Source organism: Plectropomus leopardus, chromosome 18 (assembly GCF_008729295.1).
Source record: "Plectropomus leopardus isolate mb chromosome 18, YSFRI_Pleo_2.0, whole genome shotgun sequence".
Classification (NCBI taxonomy): Eukaryota; Metazoa; Chordata; class Actinopteri; order Perciformes; family Serranidae; genus Plectropomus; species Plectropomus leopardus.
Genome location: NC_056480.1, coordinates 11695351 through 11714411, shown reverse-complemented (window position 1 = coordinate 11714411; position 19061 = coordinate 11695351). Strand labels below are relative to the sequence as shown.

At 40.9% G+C, this 19061-nt stretch overlaps 1 protein-coding gene across 1 annotated transcript in view; it reads right to left on the bottom strand.

Moving 5' to 3' along the window:
- LOC121957629 (retinoic acid receptor beta-like) overlaps window positions 1-19061 on the bottom strand; it is an 80505-nt gene that overhangs the window by 30295 nt on the left and 31149 nt on the right. Inside the window, exon 3 of the mRNA XM_042506318.1 lies at window positions 9918-10059. Coding sequence (XP_042362252.1) covers window positions 9918-10059 — 142 coding nt within the window. The remainder of the gene's footprint in view (window positions 1-9917; window positions 10060-19061) is intronic.

Sequence of the window (19061 nt, the reverse complement as noted above, 5' to 3'; positions counted from 1 at the left end):
ATTTATTCTGATGACTGAGTTGCTGCTTAACATGACATTAAGTTCATCTGTAAGATAGATACACTTTACATGACATATCTGCTTCTGTCTTGTACGCAGCTATCTTCCTAAATCCTCACATTCTTATTTTCATGATTTTCTTTCTTATTTTCAGCTGCCAGCACATTTTATCAGAACTGCTTGTCAAATGGTCAAAAAGCTCAAACAACCCAAATTCACATCCTCATCATGCTGTGATTGGCCGTGTGTGTGGAGGTGAAGAAGTAAGCAGAGTTCGGACATCCCTCTCTAGCTTTCTTTTTCATTCTTTATGCAACAATTTCTGGCACTTTTCACATGAATAACCAAGTGAAACACTATGAATGGTTTCCAGGAGACTGTCAGAAAATGTACACCAATATCTTCTTATTTAAAATTTAATCACATCTCTCCACTCTCTTTTCTTTTAACCCATGCCTTACCTATCCAACCTAATTGATACATCAATACAAGGTCAGTGATGGAGAATTTTCTAGCTATCATGGCCAAAATGGTATCTTTTTATCCTGATAACAATGTTTAGAAAAGAACACCAGCTCTTAGATATCATCTAAAAAAGCAACGCCCAAATCTCTCTATTCAAAATGCTGCTGTCAGCTGGTCCATAACTTCAACAACAAAGGACAGATAGGCATGATGGCTGGTGGGGGCAAAACCAGCCGGTCCATGAACCTCTTTCAACACTGAAAAAACATAAAAACACTCTGCCCCTTAAGGGGGGGATGGTACAGAATAATGATATAGAAAGGGGGATGGTACACAATCTGTCCACGTGTCTGCGTATGTCATTTGTCACAGTGTGGTGACAAACTGTGTCTGGCGAGGGGGTTGTGGTCCACACAGAGGCAGGCCAGCCACAAGATGTGATTTAGGAAGACAGCAACGTGGCAAGTGCACCCCCCGCCCACCCAGGGCAATCAATTACCACCGCACTCCAAGCAAATTACTGCGAGCATGAGCAGATACATCCAAATGATGCATCGGACAAGAGGCCATGAAAATATATGGCTTTTTAATACCCACAAAAGGGGCAGCGGGAACCCATCCAGCGCATTATATCGTGCTTTTGATCACTACTCCTGACTTCTACTTTAGAAGTATCTGCGCTTTTATCTTTCCTGGTATGTTGGTGTCTGTTTGGTTCCTTGAACCCTATTTCTGTGTAATATTCAGATTTCTTGGGTTTCTGTATTTAAAAAAAAAAAAAGGTCAAGGAGTTGCATTGGTGTGGAGATGTTTCAGGTACCAGTTGATGATAAAATGCGATCCAGGAAGTATTAGTTTTAGGAGTATGAAGGCTTATCAGACACCAAAAACTGCACCGGTTCTGCTTTTCTGGACACAGATTCATGTGGAGATAACTTTTGTTTCTAAATACAAGTGTAAACAACCACCAAGATCCATTGGGATCCGTGCAATCAAACCACTTACTGAGGTGGTCCTGTGACGCATTTGACCACATCTTTTGTGGTGTAAACTCCAATGCATCGTCATTTGCCTACTTCACGAATGCAGCTGTTTCGGTAACAGTGCGCTAACGTTCCATAACTTGCCATAACATCAAACTGAACAAAAGTGTTGAGTCACCATCTATCATTTTGGATTCTGCCTGCAGCAAAATCTCCAGCTGTCCACTTGTGTTCAGATCACTAAAATGCATGTTAATACCAGCTGTAAATGGTCTCTAAGTCCAAAAGTCAGTGTAATTCTATTTCAGTTTTGGTCTTTACCAAAACCTGATAGTATATATGATGCATTTAATCAGCTAATAGCTCCACTATGTTCACTAGTTACTTTACTACTACTCTTTAATGTTAGACAGGTAGTGTATGGTGTGTTTACTGGAGCACTCTTCCTAACATACAGCAAGCAAGTAGGATATCTGGACATGTGTCCAGAATTGTCCACATAAAATAGGAGTGACATCAACACTCTGGGTGCCTACTGAGTCCTGAACAACCCTTCACAATATCTTGCTTTTTGCCAAGACAGAACCAGAGCGAACTGTATTTCAAACAAGCTTCTCATTGCTTTGCATGTTTGCTGACACTTGGAGCATCTTCAGTGGGAAACACTGAAACAATCTAATGTTTGCTCACTCTTTCACATCATGTCTAGTCAGGAAGAGGTGTGTGTTTGCAGATAGTAAAATCAAAATAAAGATGCTAAAAATCTCATTAAACAGAACAGGTTGGCAGAATTGTTAATAACTAACTATGGATTCTTAACTTTGAGTAACCTCTTTCATAATAAAAAGTCATTTCGACCAGTGCTTATATCAAAATATTGATCAGTGCAGATAATTGTTCGAGCACTACTTTGAGATTCAAAATGATGATGATCAATTGATCAATTTTGACCACCTTGAGATTTTTTAAATCCACACTGGTTGATGATTCTTTTTTTATTTTGAAAGTCAGGGCTTTTGATGTGACTCTGTGTTTTTAATATGAAAGTCCTGGATGTCAGATTTTCCCATAGCACATAAATGCTGCTTTATAATTACAGCTCACAATTACACGACCAAAATGTACTCAAATAATGCTTCAATTGATGCTGATGATGCTTGGCATAAAGGCAGATGTCAGATGTCAGATGTTTCCAAAAAATTCAATACAATTCAAAGATAGTCAAACTGTTAACAGAAAAACATTTCCTGGATGCACTCTACTGAAATTGGGGTAATTAAAATGGGGTCTCTGACTTGAAAACACATGAGCACACCCTGCGCACAATCCTAAACTAAACGCTGAGAAATGTGTGATAGGCATTTACTCGCACTGTGTTAAATGCGTGAAAACCGTCCAAATAGCAACTTTGTTGGGCTTTAAGGGAGCGCAGTGAATGAGCAAGTGTCGAGTGTTTCTGAAGCGCTCTCCAGAGTGCTAGACTATGAGATGAAGGGTCAATGAGTGGAGTTCAGACACGCTGTTAAATACACTCTCCACAGCAATGCTTACTGTCACTCTCCAATCCCTCGGCTTTCTGAGACTCTCATCTCCCTCTCCTTTAGTCAATGAGCAATGTCCCACCCTCTGTTTTTTGTCCTCCTCTTTATTTCCTTTTTTCTCGACTGCCTCTAGCCCCCTGGTGCAGTGTGGCCATTTTTCCCTCTGTTCTGCCTCTTTATTGGGATGCTGTGTGGCTCGGCGGCAGCAGGCGCAGACGGTGGCCGTTTTGAGAAGCCGCCGGCCAGCCATCTGCGTGCTGCCAAACTCTGCATAGTGTCTCTCTGACCAAACAGATGCAGCGCTAAATAAACACTATCTATCCGAAGCCCACGTGATGCAGCCCGGGCGGCTCGCCACAACACTTAACATGGCAGCTCTCTAACACTAACCAGGTGGGTGTTGAGCAACCATGATTATTCCTTGCTGCCACCAGAGCATCGAGTTTAAGCTAATGGTCCTGATGGGACACAGGGGTTGGGGGGAGAGGGGCCTGTCAGATGGGAAACATATATTGTGAAAATATGACCTTGGAACAGGAAGGGAACCAGAGAGGCACAAATGCAACTTACAAGGCAGAGATTGTCCCACTGCTGGTTCAGAGGCTTTTCCACACGCTGGCTACTCTACCTGCTTTTCTCTACATAGTAGCCAGCTGGATATTGTGATGTGTCAAGTTATTCTCACACCAACTCATCAAATATTGCTGCTTGATCAGTACTGTTCATGTCTACATATGTTGCCCTTGGTATCCTTCTGCGTCTTTTCTTGACATTCCAGGACCATGACAATTAATACCTGTTAAATGCATTGTGTCTGTTTATTTTCTTGTGCAACATAAACACATGGCTAGGTTTAAGAAAAAGCTAACAAAAAAAAAAAACAAACAACTTCGTGGTTTGGCTTAACATTCAGTCAGGAAGTAAACAATGAGCTCCCAGGTAAAAGTCTGGGGTTTGCTGGACCCATCCAATAGCCCTTCTCTCTGGGGACCATCCACTGGCACTTTTTTTTGATAAACAAGCTCTATTTTGATGCTGCTTTATTAACTCTGGCACATTATGTACACTAAAAGTACAAAAACAATTCACAGTGTTAATCACTTTATTTTTATTGTGAATTAAAAAATGGTTGCCCTAGACCCTAACCCAGCTAAACAGGCTAGGCCTGAACCCTCAAACAGACCTTTAAAGGTCTGTCTGAAGTGATGACTAGCCAAATGTCCTCCCTCTTAAGGTCAAAAACTCAAACTGGTTCTTTCAAGGATAGCTGTACACACACACACACACACACACACACACACACACACAGAGAAATAACACTCGCACGGTGCATGTTTTAACAGGTCCTACCCTCCTCTTCTTGCTCTGCAGATTCACCAGATTAATAATGAATCATATCTTATGACATTATGAGACCCATGATCTCTTACCACTGAAAAAATACGAAGACACATCTTGTGTAATGACGCATTCAATCACATACCTGCTGATGCAACGTACATACACAAACACTTAAAGACACAATCACGTACACACACTCATAAAACAATGCTGCCTTTGTGTTCCTCTCTAAGCAGCAGTTCAGTAATCTCCAGAGGCACATGATAGCACGAGTCTAGTGTCCGAAAGCAGATGTTCCCGTCCATCTTCTGACTCAGGTCTCACACTGAGCTCTCAACACCCTACTACCAATACAAATGTAAGCTTTCAGGTGTTATATAGCCTTTGGCTGCCACGTTGGATGCCTCCAACAGTAGGGATAATAAAAGCTGAGAATGGTTGCTTGTGGCTCAAACATACAGTTAAAGAACTGAATGGGGATGATCTGTACTGTCTGATTATGTGCTTCAGAGTTCAGATAATAAATTAACTGCAGTAAAGGTCAGTAACAGTAGCTGCAACTGTTACAGCAGCATAAAAGCTTTATTCTATTCATATTTCATAAAACCAATACGGTTCGCTGAAAGACGCTAAAACGCACCACAGTGAGGGGAACTGCAGAGTTGGGTGATAACTTCATATAGGTTTGCCACGATGAGCTGTACACGTTGTCATTCAATCCACTGTTGGATAAATTATGGTTTAGTCAGTTTTATGACAGGCTTGCATTTCTACCTCTGTTAGAAGTGGTTCCTAAAACCAAACGAAGATGCTGGAGCAATCTCAAAACGTCATAAGGATGGGAATGTACATCACTCGGTCCAACATTTTGGTCCATGTTTCTTGGAAAGTACTGATCAGAGTGCTTTGACAATTTTTGGTGAAACCCTTAGGTTATCCCTGGCACCAAGCCAAGATTAGGACCGAAACTTTCCACTTGACAAACACTTAAAAGGTATGTTAAAAAGTAGTGGATGGATTATTAAGAAATTTGCAGATGCTAGCTAACACTTTCAAAATTACAACTCAAAAAATTTGGCAAATGTGGTTGATTTACATTTTTAAACATAGCTTGAAAAACTCAGTGGAGGGGATAAGCCTTAAGGGGATCATGCGTTTGATTGTGTGCGTGCATGTTTGTATCTGTCTCTTGGTAGCTCATCTTGCAAACTACTGGACCCATTAGCCTAATGTTTTTTGCGACTGTATGCTCAAGGACCTCCCATGGTTGTGGTGATTAACAATTTTACGACTAAAAAACACGCCTTCTATAGTCTGTCACAGACCACACTTTGGCCTTTGCCATTGCTCAATAACTGAGATCCAAAGAAAGTTTGGTCATCTTAAGCAATTACAGATTGATTCCACGCCCAATATGTTGTGGTCTATTAAAGAAAGCCACAATACGAGAATAAGTCAACCGTTTTTGAGACAGGATAGGGGCGTAGCAAGGTGTTTCATTGTACATTGTGTTCAAGGTTTGTCAGCGTACAGCCTGTCTACTGTGGTTATACTTTGATAATTTAACCTGTGCATTGCCTCCCCATCATTCCATGACATACATACACACTAGACGCACAGCCTGCCCTGCACTCCCAGTTCCCTACCCACATGGGCCTAGACACACCTGGTGTTGATCTTCACTCTACTGAGTGTACAACTCTAGTTGTTAATAGATTTGGGACACCATCGCAAACCCTGTAGTCCCTACATTGAAAGCGATATCAGGTCAGCACGGACCTTGTGCTGCCATTCAGAGCAGGACACCAACCAATCACCTTCATCCATGTATATATATGAAAAGGCATAGTCCCCTCTCTCATCAGTGGCCCTGTGGGTGGGGGGTGGTTGGGGGTTAGCCTGAGGATATCAAGACATCATCTTTTCCATGACTCCTCTGCTGAGGTGTGAAACAGCATAAGAGAAAGGAATGGTCCCCCCCTGAGGCTAATGGGGCATGAAGTGGACCTGAGCTATAAATGCTGATGCAATCAAAGGATGCCAATAACCTGTGAAATGCAAACTGTTCCTATGGATGACAATGGAGCAGGTCGAACATGAGGGCGTTGACAGCAGCAAGTCACTGAGTTTCCTAAATACAAAGGTTCGGCAGCCTTTTTCTATCTGTTCATCATATGATTCTCCCAATCCCACTGGGCGGATGTCCGAAAAAACTTTGTGGATGATGCAACTCCTCCTCGCTGGCTGAAATACTGCCTATAGCAAACATATATAAGATTGAATTATGTATGAGCCCAATCAGCTATCTTGTGATTCCACAGCTTTAAGTCATCTCCACATCATACTGATAAATACAGCCATCACTGGATGAGGTCTGATCTAACATGTACAATGCTGTACACTTGTATTAATGACTAACTTTTCCACCTACAGTGTACTACGTCTTAGGCCAGTGATACTCAACTTATGGCCCAATAGGGTGCCAGGTGCTCTTGCCAGATGTTAACCCTCTGAAACTTGAATTTTCATCCTTCTTCTGCTGCTGCTTTCAGACACCTTTCACAACATTTAAACATTTGAACCCTGATCAAATTGGTGTGATTTCTTTTATAACCATGGGAAATAAGGCCAATAAGCAACTTGGTAAGAAATGTTTCACAGATTGCAAGAAATTAGTAGATTTAGAAAATGATTTTAAAAAGGGGGGTTGTTTTTAGATAATAATTCTTGCTGCTCACTGACATCTTTCCATGTTTATGAAAGAAATCAGGCTAATTTGCTCAGGTTTCAAAGGGCTAAAAAATCATACAAAACGTTTATAAATAAATAATGATAATAATAAATGAAAAAAAAATGTGGGTCAAAATCCAATCTATAAACAATCCCATTTTCAATACACATTGAGTGTTTAGTTTTCTTGCTTTGTAAAACACAGGCATTTGCATTTGGAGCTCATTTGCATTAAATATCCAATTCTCTCCTCACAGTCTATAACTGGAAACACTTCCCCCGCCCCCCGAGTGTGTACTGTAAACAATGCTGAATACTGTTTTCATGCAGCAGGAAATATAACAATGTCTGAATGTGTGGGGACATTAAATCAGGGTGAAAATAGATCTTTTTCACAGCACACATTTTGATTTGTCAGAGTAGGAGAGGCACATGTTACTAACAACATTAACAATGGCTCTTTTTATTCAAGTTTCTCATGATAGTGTGAAAGTGAACCAGCATGCAAAATACCCAGACCCTGAAGCTAAAGATATTAAGTCGAACTGTTTTCTTATTTACACCTCTACCTTTACTGTGACATGTCAAAATGTGTTCTGCGAAAAAGGCATCTCACTTTCAATATGTTGCTCTTTGAAAGGCCCTGAAAAATCTCACAGCAGTTGTCACTTGTGACTGATTAGATCCCTTTTCCATATTGTGTGTGTAGATACGGGAAACATTTGAGGAAAAGACAAAAAATCAAGCTTAATGTAAGTTTTTTCATTTGTCTGAGGTAAAAAACCTTGGTGTATTGATAAATGAAAAATGCCACCAAGTGCAATGGACACAGGCTAAGTGAATTAATCAAGACCTATATGAAGCATGTGACTCAAATGTCACTGAAGAGATGAAATATGGGAGCAGACGAAAACATCATATCAGTGCGGAGCGATGAGGAGACTGTAACCTTTCTTAAATTAATACATGAATCAAACAGAAATGTAATATTTCCATCATGGTTTTTACTGCCAACCTTCAACTATTTGAGGTTTCACAAGAATGCTTTTAATTACGTTAATACACATTCTTCTTCTGCAATGATACAATGGCCCATTGGAGAATTACTGCCTATCATTGTGTATCTTGATAAACCAACTCCTAATAGCCACATGACAGAAGTGGATGAAATAAATGGGTCCATTATTGCAGCAGAACTATTTGCAAACGTGTGGAGAATTGTTTACCTGTATCTCACTCCCTGTGTGTGCAGTCTTTAAGCAAAATACTCAGGGGCAAAGCGAAAAAGAATGGAATGGGACCGCTAATAGCACCATGAATTGAACATAACTTGCTACCAATGTGTGCCCATCTAAAGGTCTGACCTCAAAGCTTTGAAGCTGAATGCATTTTTTCCTTTATTGTGTCTGATTTCAAGTATTTATGTGGCAAAGTTTAAATGCTGCCTTTCTGCCATTTGTTATATGGGAGTTCCACAAGGTAGCATCTTGGGTCCATTACTCTTTCACCTTTATATCAACGACCATAGTTCTGTTACAGTAATGGACCATTAGAAATACTGGATAATTTGCATTTTCTTTTTCTGAAAATTCTGGTAAAATTTGCCCTGTATTTGAATGGAAACCTAACGTGAGTTTATTTATAGTTGGACCCAACTTGAACCCAAGCTGCAGGCAGAGCTACTCTGACTTACTCAAAACAGATTCAGACAGAATAGTAATGACTGAAAATTCGGTCATCCCAAGATTCAAACATGAATTTAGGTCCTTTTCTTGTCAGGCAGCCTCTTTATGACACAGGTTTTATGGTGTTACTTGCAGCTTGAAAATCCCCCAAACATATAAGAAATCCAAATTAAATGTGTGTTTGGAATGTAAAACTCTCACAAAAAAGGTAATTTGGCTAAATACAACATGTAATTTTCTTCCCTACTGCATTCCTGCTGTATCACTGTACTCTGTTAAGTAAATGTGAACTGCAGAATATCTCTTTGATAAGCACTGATGGAATGAAACTCCTGGCTCTGACAGCATGATGAAATAGTTTTAATGAAATAGTCTAATTAGTGTTTTTGGCCATGGTTATATCACATACATTGGTGTGTGTAACTAATAATGTGGTGCATCAAACATGTGCGTGTATAGTGAGTGCTCCATTACATCTCATCATTTGATACCAATGTGTCATCATTTTTAGCCAAGTGTCAAGGTTATTATTGGATTTTCTACCGCTGGAGTTGAGTCAAGTTAACCAACAGAATTTTAAACATCTAAACAGTGTTTTCTGACTGATCTGTTCCAGCGAAAGCCCTATTCGCACTGGACTAGTATTAGTCTATTATAGTATTAGTAGTATTGAATGTATTGCAGCAAAGGAAATGAATAAATGGATTGTTCCGACAGAAATTGAAGGGAAAAGCTCAAGTTGAAACATTTTAAGTCTGATCACATCTTTTCATTCACTTTGTATGCTATCATGCTACCTAAAAAAAATTGCCTCTTTAAAAACCTTGCATGTTTTATGTGCATATTTCTATATTTAAACATGTTGCAGGTTTGGCATTTTGTAAAAGTTAAAGAAAGGGCCAAATTGTTTTTATATTCCTCTAAATTATTTCCTGTAATTATACATTCAGAGAATGTAAATGTGTCTTGTGAGGTGTCCCTAGGTGCTTCAAAAAGGCACCTACAAATAAAATGCATTGCTATTATTATTTGTTTGGGTGGAAAAGCCTCTGTAACAGCACCACTGTAAACTATTTAATATATACACCTAAATAAACCACTAATTTCACACCCTGATAATATTTAATTAAATTCCATATCATCACACTGTGTAAATTGGGTCTAAAACTCACACTCTTTGGACATTCCCACTCCGAAGCACTTCTGCAGGCGGCAGTACTGACAGCGGTTCCTCGTCACCTTGTTGATAATGCAGTTCTTGTCCCGGTGACACGTGTACACCATGTTCTTCTGGATGCTTCGGCGGAAAAAACCCTGAGGAAACAGACAGAGAGGGGGGTTGGTTCATGAAAAGAAGTCTCTCACGACGTTAACCTAATTTTCCTTCTAATCTTCTGTAGCCGCCTATTTTCTAAAACATCCACACAGCTTCATTTAAATTCTCCTGCCACTGGATATCATAATGTCACGACAGCCTGTATAACAATGTGCTGGATGTTTTTTTTCTTTTCATTGCCATTAAGGCTGAGAGAAAAAGGGAGTTGGTGTGTCCCTGCTGGGAGCTCTGTGGAGCTTCAAATGCTGGATTTAAGCTCAGAAACAGAGCACTAGTGGGAACAGAGAGTGAAGAACCTCTGGGTATCAAACAGTGAGGCGGCTGGTGCTGTACAGAAGAATAACAGAGGACTTTGGTTCAGCTGTGGGTGGGGAGCACCATGTCTGAAGGTGACATTGAGCCTCTGTAGAAGACCAAAGACATTTCTCTTTGAAAAGAATGCTTTCATAATAATTCAGCAGAACAGCGGTTCAGTAACGGGTACTAATTGGGCTCATTCAGTGTTTCGGTGTTAAAAGAGATACAAGTAAACAAGTGAGAAAACATATTGCTCGATAAACACTTGTGGAGTGGAAGGGCTCTGTGAAGAGAGAAGGGATGGCTACAGTTAGTATTGGTATGTATAAAGAATTATAACCCCCATCATTCAACCTATAGTGCATAACTAGTCAAAAGCATCCATAAGACACTTGATGCTTATCATTCATTAGAAGTCACATATATAATGTTTTATGCCTATTGATATGGTGCATCAGTAAACAGTATGTGTGTTTATGAGCGTAGTCATAAAGCATTATGAATGCATTATAATTCACTATGGATGTCTTCATAATGCGTTATAGATGTGGTCTTCATAGAAAGTGTTACCCATTTTTCTTTTCATATTTCACTGAAGTATGGTCTATGATCACTACAAGAGGACCTTGCTTCCTTTAATATTATATAAATTGATCTCTTTCAGTCTCTTTCAGCAGTAGCTTATCACAAAACATATGAGACCTCAGTGCTTTTATAATAATTGTCTGACCATGAGAGATTATTTCAGCTTTCAGGATAATGCCTTCCTTTAAGAATCTGCACAAGGCTGGGGCATTGGTGGCTCACTGGATGAAGTGTGAATCCAGCCTCGGCCCTTTGCACTTACTCTCTGTCCTATCCAATAAAGGCCAAAAAAGCCCAAAACATATCTTTACAAAAAGAAATTTGCACAAGGCCAGCATAGTATGCACACACCTAATATTTATTCTGTAGCTATTATGCTTTTTCTTTTTTTTTTTTTTTTTTTTTTTTTTTTACAGAAATGATCCTTTAAGCCCCCTCCAACTAAAATCAAATGGAAACATGTGGTGTGACATGCCATGTTCACTGCCGCCCCTTATAGGAGAGCGGTCATGAAGACAATGTGGATCGTCTTTGCTAGTCTTGATACACAGAAACGAAGGCTCAGCTGAGCTTTTCTTCATTTGTTGCTGAGCGAAGTGACAGAAAGCAGAGGAGCATCTATAATAAGCAGGAGTCGTCACTGATTTTTTGCCTCTTGATATTAATTTGCCGTTGCTCTGGGGTCTTTTGCAATGATCGTCCATCATCCAGGGCCTTTTGCACATGTTTGCAGGCATTTGTGCCTGAGGAGCTTCATTCAGTATAAGGGGGTGGGGGGGTTAAAATTCCATTTACCATAGCTGCCTGTGACGGATGGGACCTTGCCTTTTCATTAGTGAAGCAGGATGCATGATGGGTAACAGATTAGATCACAGGACTGAAACGGCTGACTCTGTAGCCCATCTCGCCTCGGCCTCGAGCATCCGTCAACCTCCGGACCGCCTCCTCAGTAACACAGATACAAACCAATGCAGCCAATCGGGTGTCAGTCTTGATGACACGTGACCGGCCTGAGGTCACCCCCCCCAAGTTGGTATTATTCATTTTCTTAATAGAGGCCTTTATCCTGGCTGATGTAAGTCGAGTGTGTTTATAGACATTACCCCCAGGATCTGATGGATGACCATGGAAGCGGCCTGCATTGCCATCAGCTGCCAAATAAGTGTGTTCAGGTTGGGTAGAGAACCCAAGGCTACTCAGGTACTTATGTCATTCAAAGCTGAGAGCATGCAGGTCACTTAGCCTTGGAAATCTATGTGTGTGTGATAAGTGCTACACAGTGTGCTGGGGGTTATACTGGGAGCCTGAGCAGCTGCAGTTTGTGTGTTGTGCACTTACTGCAGACCTATTCTCAAGACAGATTTGCATTTTGTGAGCTTCAGCTCTTTAGGGAAGATTTGTTGACAGTTCAAGGCCTGAGCTGCAATGCTACTCATTTAAACTCTCCTCATCCATAGTTTGGATGTGTCAAATATATACAGTATACTGGTGTGTAAGAAAACACATACTTTTTTTCTGACCAGAGATGTACCTTTGATAGTGAGTATTTTTTTTTCTTTGCCATGACACTTATGTTTTACCAAATTAGTGACTATTAAGGCCATACTCCTTGAAACTCCATACTCCATTTTACTTGAAACTGCTTTCTATTGAAAAGACAGTTATTCAAATATATCCCAGTGAATAGGTCTTAGGGACAACAAAGCACCAGGGACGACAGATCTGCATGAAACATGCTATAAACTTCTTAAAATGGAATTTTCAATGTAGTGAGCATCAATGGTGCTGCTTATCATTGCACAGACGGGTATATGAGCGGGAACTCAGTGATTACTACAATGCAAACTCTGTTTTCAAATTACTTCACATAAGATGGAGATGCACAGGCTTCAACCACTCATTTTTAGTTTCAAGGATAAAATAAGGATAGGATAAAATAAACTTTAAACAATTGGCTCCAAGAGAATTATGAAAATTTGCTCCACCATCCACACCCAAAGACACACAGCTGCTTATTTACTGCCAAATTACTGCTCCATTGCAAATGTTTTGCAGGTTTGGCACTGACTATTTACTGGCGTGTACCAACTCATTGTCACTCTGAGCTCATACTTTTTTTGCAAGCGAGCCTTCTTTTTCAGCATTTTAGTTTAAAACATTTTTCTAATATGTTTCATGAAATAATGTACCTTTCTGTTCTCCTCAATTATATTCAAGTACTTTTTAAGGATCAAGTTAAAAATGTCTGATTTTCAAGGTATTCCAGCACTTAAATTTCTGGATGTCCAATTCGAGTACCTCAAAGCACTTTAAGCACCTTGAACCCTATGAACCTTGATACACCATGTTTTTTGTTCATATCCTTAAAAGTTTTGATCACTGCTTTTCAGGACTCATGGAGTAAAAAAGGGTAGGAATGTAAGAGTCACAAGACAAGCCTTTGTTATGTGTACGTTAAGTATGTGCTGTATAGAGACTGCAATTGTGTGTATAATGTGTGGTTAGAAGAGGTTGTTTGTGAAACATTGTGTATCTCCAGTGGTTTCTTGGTAGCAGTAGTGAACAGATGCCATGACTTGCAGCACTTCATCTCTACAAGCCTCCGGGGGAAACACCAGTGTCGGAGATGACACCAAGACTCACACAATCATCACGGAGAATCACACAATCATCACATCTGCTCGATTGCCTTGATTTTTTTCTTTTTCCTTCCTGTTATTTTTTTTTTTGCTCGTCTGTATCTTCTCTTTTCTCCTTCCTCCATCTCTTCTGTCTTCCTCTTTTCTTTTTTATTCCTCTCCTCCGCCACAGGACACAAGTGTTGACCTGAGACTGTAGACTGCTCTGATATTTGCCAGCGCGTGTCCTGCGGGTTTACTCATTTGAAGCTTATAAATGTGCAACCAAAGGACACCCTTGAGCTGCGTGTTGTACAAAGGTGTTTACCTAGGTAGAGTGCAGCGGGGGGGAGGGGGGCTGCTGCTGCTGGGGTAAAATAAATGATAGGATCAGAGGTTTCAGCTGTGGGGACACGCTGAGAATGAATCACACCTCGAACACAAGGATGCAGAAGAGGGCAGAGCTGCTAAACTCAGTTTACCCTCCTTCAGTATTTGTCTGCAGCATCTGGCACAGCAGAACGATTAGTTCTTGGGCGGTACCCGACTCAGAATTATACTAGTTGAAACAGATCTGGCTATTCAAAATGAATATTTGACTCATTTTGTTTTCCATACAAAAGTTTTAAAGACTTAACGGGCTCTGCGGGACATTCAGTGTGACAGCGGCATTCATGTCATATAGAAAACAAGTTAACAATAACAACCGGTTTTGCAGACAATAAATATCTACAAAAGCCAGAGATGGTATCGTGTTAACTTGCTCTTTCACCACTTCTTCACTTTACGGTGCCTGTCTCTGTCTCTCTCCCTCTGTGCTGCTGCCTGCATGGCCACAGCTGCAAAAAGTAGCATAACAGTCAAGAGTACTCACTCCGCAGAAAAATCTTGGGATGAAAACATCCGGAGAGATACCCCCCAACCCTGCCAACCGGCAAGTTCACCAATTGCTGCAGGCCATCTTGCCATTTTCAGCAATGGACTTTTAGGCTCACTGGCAGAGGTTGCCAAACTAAGGACTATCAAGACTTTGAGTCGTTCACTCCAAAAAAACAGCTGCAGGCTACTGTTAAGCTATGCTGGGTCGTCTTTGAAATGCTCTGTAATTTTCTTCAGACTTGCTCAAGTCAACAAGTATAAGTGTTATCACGGTCAGGAAACCCCTGAACCCCTAAAATGTTGTTGACACTCTTATGCAAACAAATACACAACACAATGGGCAGTATGGAGGTCAGCTTGAGGTCATGTTCATATATTATATAATAACATAATTATCGTCACTAGTTTACAGTGAATAAATACCCCACACCTGTAACTCTATGAAGAATAGGGGTGAGTGTACTTACTCAGTTAGATAGCTATATTAGTTAAATTAGGGATAGCTAACTGTCTTGATGGTATTATTTTTAACAACTTTACTTTAGTGAAGCTATTTGTGACCTTGCTCTGTGAAAGGTGCTATATTAACCCTCTGAAACCTAGCTCGCCATCAGTTTTGTTGTGCTGCATTCCAGCGCCTTTCAGAAGCATTTAAACTTCTGCGACCTGGTTCGAAATTGGTTTTATGTCTTTTGAAAACATGGAAAATGGCAATAAGCAACTTGGTAAGAAAATAGTAAAGATTGACAAGAAAATGGCTTGACCACTGTCTGTGAGGAAATCAGATAATACAAAAAGAAAAAATGTCCAGAACACTATATCATAATTCTTATAACTATTTATCTGAAATTATGTTACAGAAAAAAATATTATTTTATTACCTTTTCCGCACTTTCTAAAGGCAATTTACTCGTCTCTTTTTGTATTTTACTTTCCTTTATTTTTGGTTGATTTTCATTTAATTCACTTCTAACTTTTTACTGTTATTCTGCTATTTTTTGGGCCATTTTTTGTCAAGTTGGACCCATGATTTTAAAAGAAATCAAGCCAATTTGCTGGTGATTCAAGGGGTTATATAAACTTTCTCTCGCCATAGTGTCTCTCCATTCTGTTCTTTAGATAAGGCCATGTTGAGATGTAATGTTGGGGCACCAGGGGACACAGGCCCAGCCACCTGGGAGACGAGGCCACTTCCCCCTGGACTGATAAACTGCACCTTAACCGAGATCATTATCCAACATCTTGTTATCTTAATGGGCCAGGGATAGGGTGTCAGAGCAACGGCCCCGCCATCTTAGGCCTTCTCATTTACAGATTAAAAAACGAAAGTGCCGCCCATTAATTATTTAGCTACAATCCAACCCCTTGTCCACCTGGCCTCCTCCTCTTTCTCTCTCCCTCCCTCCCTCCCTCTCTCTCTCTCTCTCTGTTCCTGCCATCGACTGGCTGTCCGACTCTTTGGACTCGGCTGCAGCGTTTTGTGTTGCCTGAGCATTCAGCACAGCCGAGGGGAGAGAGGCAGAGCGGCAGATTAGCTTTCGCTCTTAATCGTGTCGACATCTTATCACTGCCGTGGAAAGTGGAGAGGACGCTGGAGACCCTGGGGGGGTTCCAGAAAAATGAGGAGGAGAGGTAGAGTGGAGAGTAGGAGGGAAGGGGGGGGTTGATATTTATCCAGTTTATCCAGTTCAGGCTATTACTTACACCTGCAGTTCACTGGAAAGACACCATAGAGTTCAGGGAGGGTATTGGGCTGCCGGAACGAATGGGTGCCAAAGAGGACGACGAAAAACAGGTCCCCTAAATGCTCGTGTCCCATATAATTTATGTGATTTTTATGTTAAGGATACACTATACAGGGTTGAAAACAAAAAGTATATAAGTCTTTTGCCTTTGAATTTCTGAGAGAAGTGGCTCTAAACTCTTTAGGCTTGTGACTCCTAAAAGCAAAGCAACATCTACATCTTACCCCCCGTCAGTGATCTACTAAATGTAGCCCATTTAAAGGCTGCCTTTTTTGCTTGCAGTTGCATTAGTTTGAATAACAGTGCCCGAATCACCTAAAATGCAAAGAACAAATGCAATTTTGTGAATTCGTTTTTCTGCTCTTCCATCTTGTTACTTAATCTTGTGACTCCTTATGAAGTAACTACCAAGTCTGAAAGAACTGTGTGGAAGTACCCTTTATACAGTCTCTTATGACAGTACTATTGAGTTTTTCATTTAGGGGTTAACCATGTCGCTGTGAAGATCTGCACAGAGCAGTCTCTGATTTACCGTTGCTGAATGAGCCTCAAACACATCACATCCACTTTTTTCTCCTGTGAGCGAACAATAGCAAGAAGACGGCTTGGTAGAGGAACAGCTCTCAGTCCAAGTTGGGTCAGCCTTGCCCTGATGCTGGCTCCTCTCCCTGTCTTTATCCAGCTTTTTTAAACTCCAGTTACAAAATTCAAAGATGTTTCGTAGCCTCTAGCAGCAGCTGTACACTGAGAAAAAAGAATTTAATTCACTGGGCCAACTGCTGGCAGCTTTTAAGGTGGAACATTAACTTGTAATATTACTCAATGCATTAGTTGATGACTCATGACACCTATCAACACACCTTAAATTTCAATATGACAACTTTGACCACGCTATCTGTTATTGTCTCTCTTGGATGATATACACTTTTAGTAATGAGTGGATCTTTAAGCATTATAAATTATATTAATTTAAACTGGATTATGTTAGCTGCATATATTCAAATCCTCTCGTAGAGAAAAAAAAACACTTGGGGAAGCATCTTTGTCCTCCAGCAGCACTAAACCCCTGCTCTTTCCTGACAAGAGACATTGCGAAAACCTGCTATTTATTCATATCCCATAGAGAAAGACTCTCACTGCAGCCTGCAGCCCCATTCTGTGGACAATAAACAGGGTGCAGACTCCCACATGTAAGAGTACTGTCTGTGGTAGAAACACAAAACAGATCTAGGGTCTAGGTACCTGTTTGTAGGTGATACTTTTGGTTCCATAGGCACTAAACCAAAAGCCTTTGATGGAAATGCAGCTATTGGCTATTTACATCCCCGGTGTAACTAGCATTGTTGGTGGCCACAGACACTTGGGTAATAATAGCATCTGGCTTAAAAAAGGATATTGAAAATCTATAGACAGTCAGCTAGTGATGGGTAACTTTGCAAGGTCCTAAATAGAGTAAATAGCCCTGCAGATTGTCGACCAGAAAGGATCAATAAACTAAAGGCAAAGGCCAATGCAGTTAGCAGTTGTGTACACAGATGATGCCAAAATTCAAAGCTGGCAGAGAGCAGCTTTTAGTATTAAAGCAAGACCTTGTCAACCTCTTTTAAACAGCGGCCAGTGTGGACAAATAATTAGTACAGGATAATAAAAATAACAACATAATAACACATTGACTTTCCCTTGAACTTTAAGATTACTTATTGAAAACAAATTATTACTGATATAACAATAACAAGTCCACAATTTTGAGATTACAGATTTTCAGGCAACAACAAAAACAAGAGGAACTCAACCCTTCTTCCTGTGAACACATCAAGAACCTACTACATGTGCCAGTTTGTTTTTGTTTTTTTAAACATAAAATGGGGGGAGCGGTGATGTTGTGGTTCACCTGCTGTATGAACTGAGGCAACAGAACAACAGGACAAAAAAGGAGCCCGGGGTGCACAAAGCCCTGCATTGTTACTGTGGCAAATGTGAAACCTCAACAGATAAGGCACAAACAGAGCAGCAGTCAACAGCTACAACACGGAAAACAAGAGACAGCTCTCTCAGACCCCCACTCTTCTCTGTTCCTCCTCCTCTCCACCCCCGAAACCCAATCAGTGCTTATCTGTCCATCCAAGTACCTGAAGTGCACAGATGGACCAGGAGATACAGTAGAGATTGAAAGGCGAATAAGGGGAAAAGTAGAAGGGAGAGGGCAGAAAAAAAGAGGAAGAGAACAAGAGGAGGAAGAAAAAAGGAGAGATAGCGAGTGAACAGAGGAGCTGTGTGACTCACCCAACCTGCTCTGAATAGCTGCAGAGACAGAGAACCGGAGACCGAGTGAGAGGCATAAAAAGACAACGGAGGAGAGAATGAGGAGGTTTCAGATCACCCAGTCTTCCACAGACGCCCCACTGTGGCCCTATTCTTCAGGTTGCCGCTCGCCATTGAGCACTCATCTTTCGGACCCGGACCTGGCGGGGGCCCCCGGAGTGATCAGAAGCCATCTTTAAGCTCTCTCACTCTCCGATGGGAGGCCGCCGTCCTGCTCACTTACACACTAGCACACACCACACAGAGTCAGACCTGTTGCTGACCTGTCCCATCCTGCACAGCGAGGCCTGGACTCACAGTAACAGTAGTGCGTTTCCAAAGTAAGGACATTTTTGCAGGCCTTCTGCAGGGTGTTAGGTTTAGGATTTGGTTTAGGTAAACAGATTGTGTAACAAGTAAAAGAGTTTTTATGAAGCTGCCATGATGCAAACTGGAAAAGCAGGAAAGGAGTTAGTTCATTTTTGTAAGAGTTTGAATTCTTTGAAGTCTGAATTCAGGTCAGTCTGTGTGTCAGTCAGACTGCACTGTGCTCTC